General features: G+C 42.2%; 1 protein-coding gene across 1 annotated transcript; it reads left to right on the top strand.

Annotated features, from left to right (window-relative positions):
- The first annotated feature begins 590 nt into the window (after positions 1-590).
- On the top strand, positions 591-1,058 carry LOC121869140. Its single transcript, XM_042370328.1, has one exon. The coding sequence runs from the start codon at positions 591-593 to the stop codon at positions 1,056-1,058; it is 468 nt and encodes a 155-aa protein (XP_042226262.1).
- The last annotated feature ends 298 nt before the right edge of the window (positions 1,059-1,356 follow it).

Raw genomic sequence — 1,356 nt, 5'->3', positions numbered from 1 at the left:
GCTAGAGCAAGTACGGCAAGGAAACATAAATGACAAGAACATTGTAATTTGGGAAAATAAGCGTGCCCAGGGAGAACATGCTCGGCGTTTTAATGTACCAACAGGGGCTGAAGTTGCAATTTTAATGTCAAATGAGCCTACAGAAAATAGAGATATTGTTCTTCAGTTGAAACAAGGTGGATTGAGGAGAATTTCAGAGCTACATCGATCCTATGATCCTTTGATGTATCCATTGTTTTTTTCCATATGGAACAGACGGCTACCACATATATTTGCAAGGGAGAAATGGTCGGAAAGTTACACAGTTGCAGTTTTACTCTTTCCATATTATGTGCAGAGAAGGGAACTACCTCTTGCTTGGAAGGCGACTCTTCCAGCAATTCTTGGTGGATGCATACTGCAAAATAGAAACTGAAAGATTGAAGTTTTTGAGAAGAGAACAGCAAAGTTTCCGTGCTGAAAATTACTCAGATTTACGTGATAGTCTGCTTGCTGCTGATGGAGATCCAAATCAAGTTGGTCGTCGCATTGTGCTTCCAGCGACCTATACTGGTGGTCCTCGATACCTTCATGAAAAAAGGTCAGATGCGATGGCCTTTGTGAGACACTACGGAAGAGCAGATTACTTTATCACTATGACATGTAATCCACATTGGCCCGAAATTGTTGACAATTTGGCTCCCGGACAAGAGAGTCATGATCGACCAGATATTGTTGCGAGAGTCTTCAAATTAAAAGTGAAAAAGTTTATGGAACATATGAAGAAGGGAATATTTGGTACTTTACAAGCATGGCTGTACACCATTGAGTACCAGAAGAGAGGTTTACCCCATGCACACTTTCTTTTCTGGATAGCTCCAGAGCACAAAATCAAAGCCGAAGAATATGATTTGCCAATTTCTGCAGAAATCCCTAAAAAAGAGCAAGATAAAGAACTCCATAATCTGGTCATGAAACACATGATCCATGGCCCATGTGGTCCCCTAAATGAAGGATCCCCATGTATGGTCGACAGAAAATGTTCCGCGCAAGGAGCGGGTAATTCGGCTAGTCCTTAATATAGCTAAAGCTGCCTCCCGAAAGTTGGGAATGCTGTACAGATGCCGTAGCTACTTCACTCCTGAGCAGTTACTCCAAGTATATAAGGGATTCATTCGTCCTAATTTGGAGTACTGCTCTCGTATATGGGGTGGCTCTTCTTCTGTCCAAATATTAGATAGGGTGGAATCAAACGCGTTTCGTCTTATCAACTCTCCTCCTTTAGTCGACAATCTCTCTTCTCTTTCTCTTCGCCGCAATGTTGCTTCACTCTCTCTCTTTTACAGGTACTTTAACGGGCAATGTTCGGTGGATTTG

Source organism: Homarus americanus, unplaced genomic scaffold (assembly GCF_018991925.1).
Source record: "Homarus americanus isolate GMGI-L3 unplaced genomic scaffold, GMGI_Hamer_2.0 scaffold25467, whole genome shotgun sequence".
NCBI lineage: Eukaryota > Metazoa > Arthropoda > Malacostraca > Decapoda > Nephropidae > Homarus > Homarus americanus.
Note: the sequence above shows the minus strand (reverse complement) of the source record. Positions and strands in the feature narration are given on the sequence as shown.

Excerpts from the sequence above, each read along its gene's own strand:
- LOC121869140 (XM_042370328.1), top strand. The coding sequence starts at position 591 with ATGGCCTTTGTGAGACACTACGGAAGAGCAGATTACTTTATCACTATG.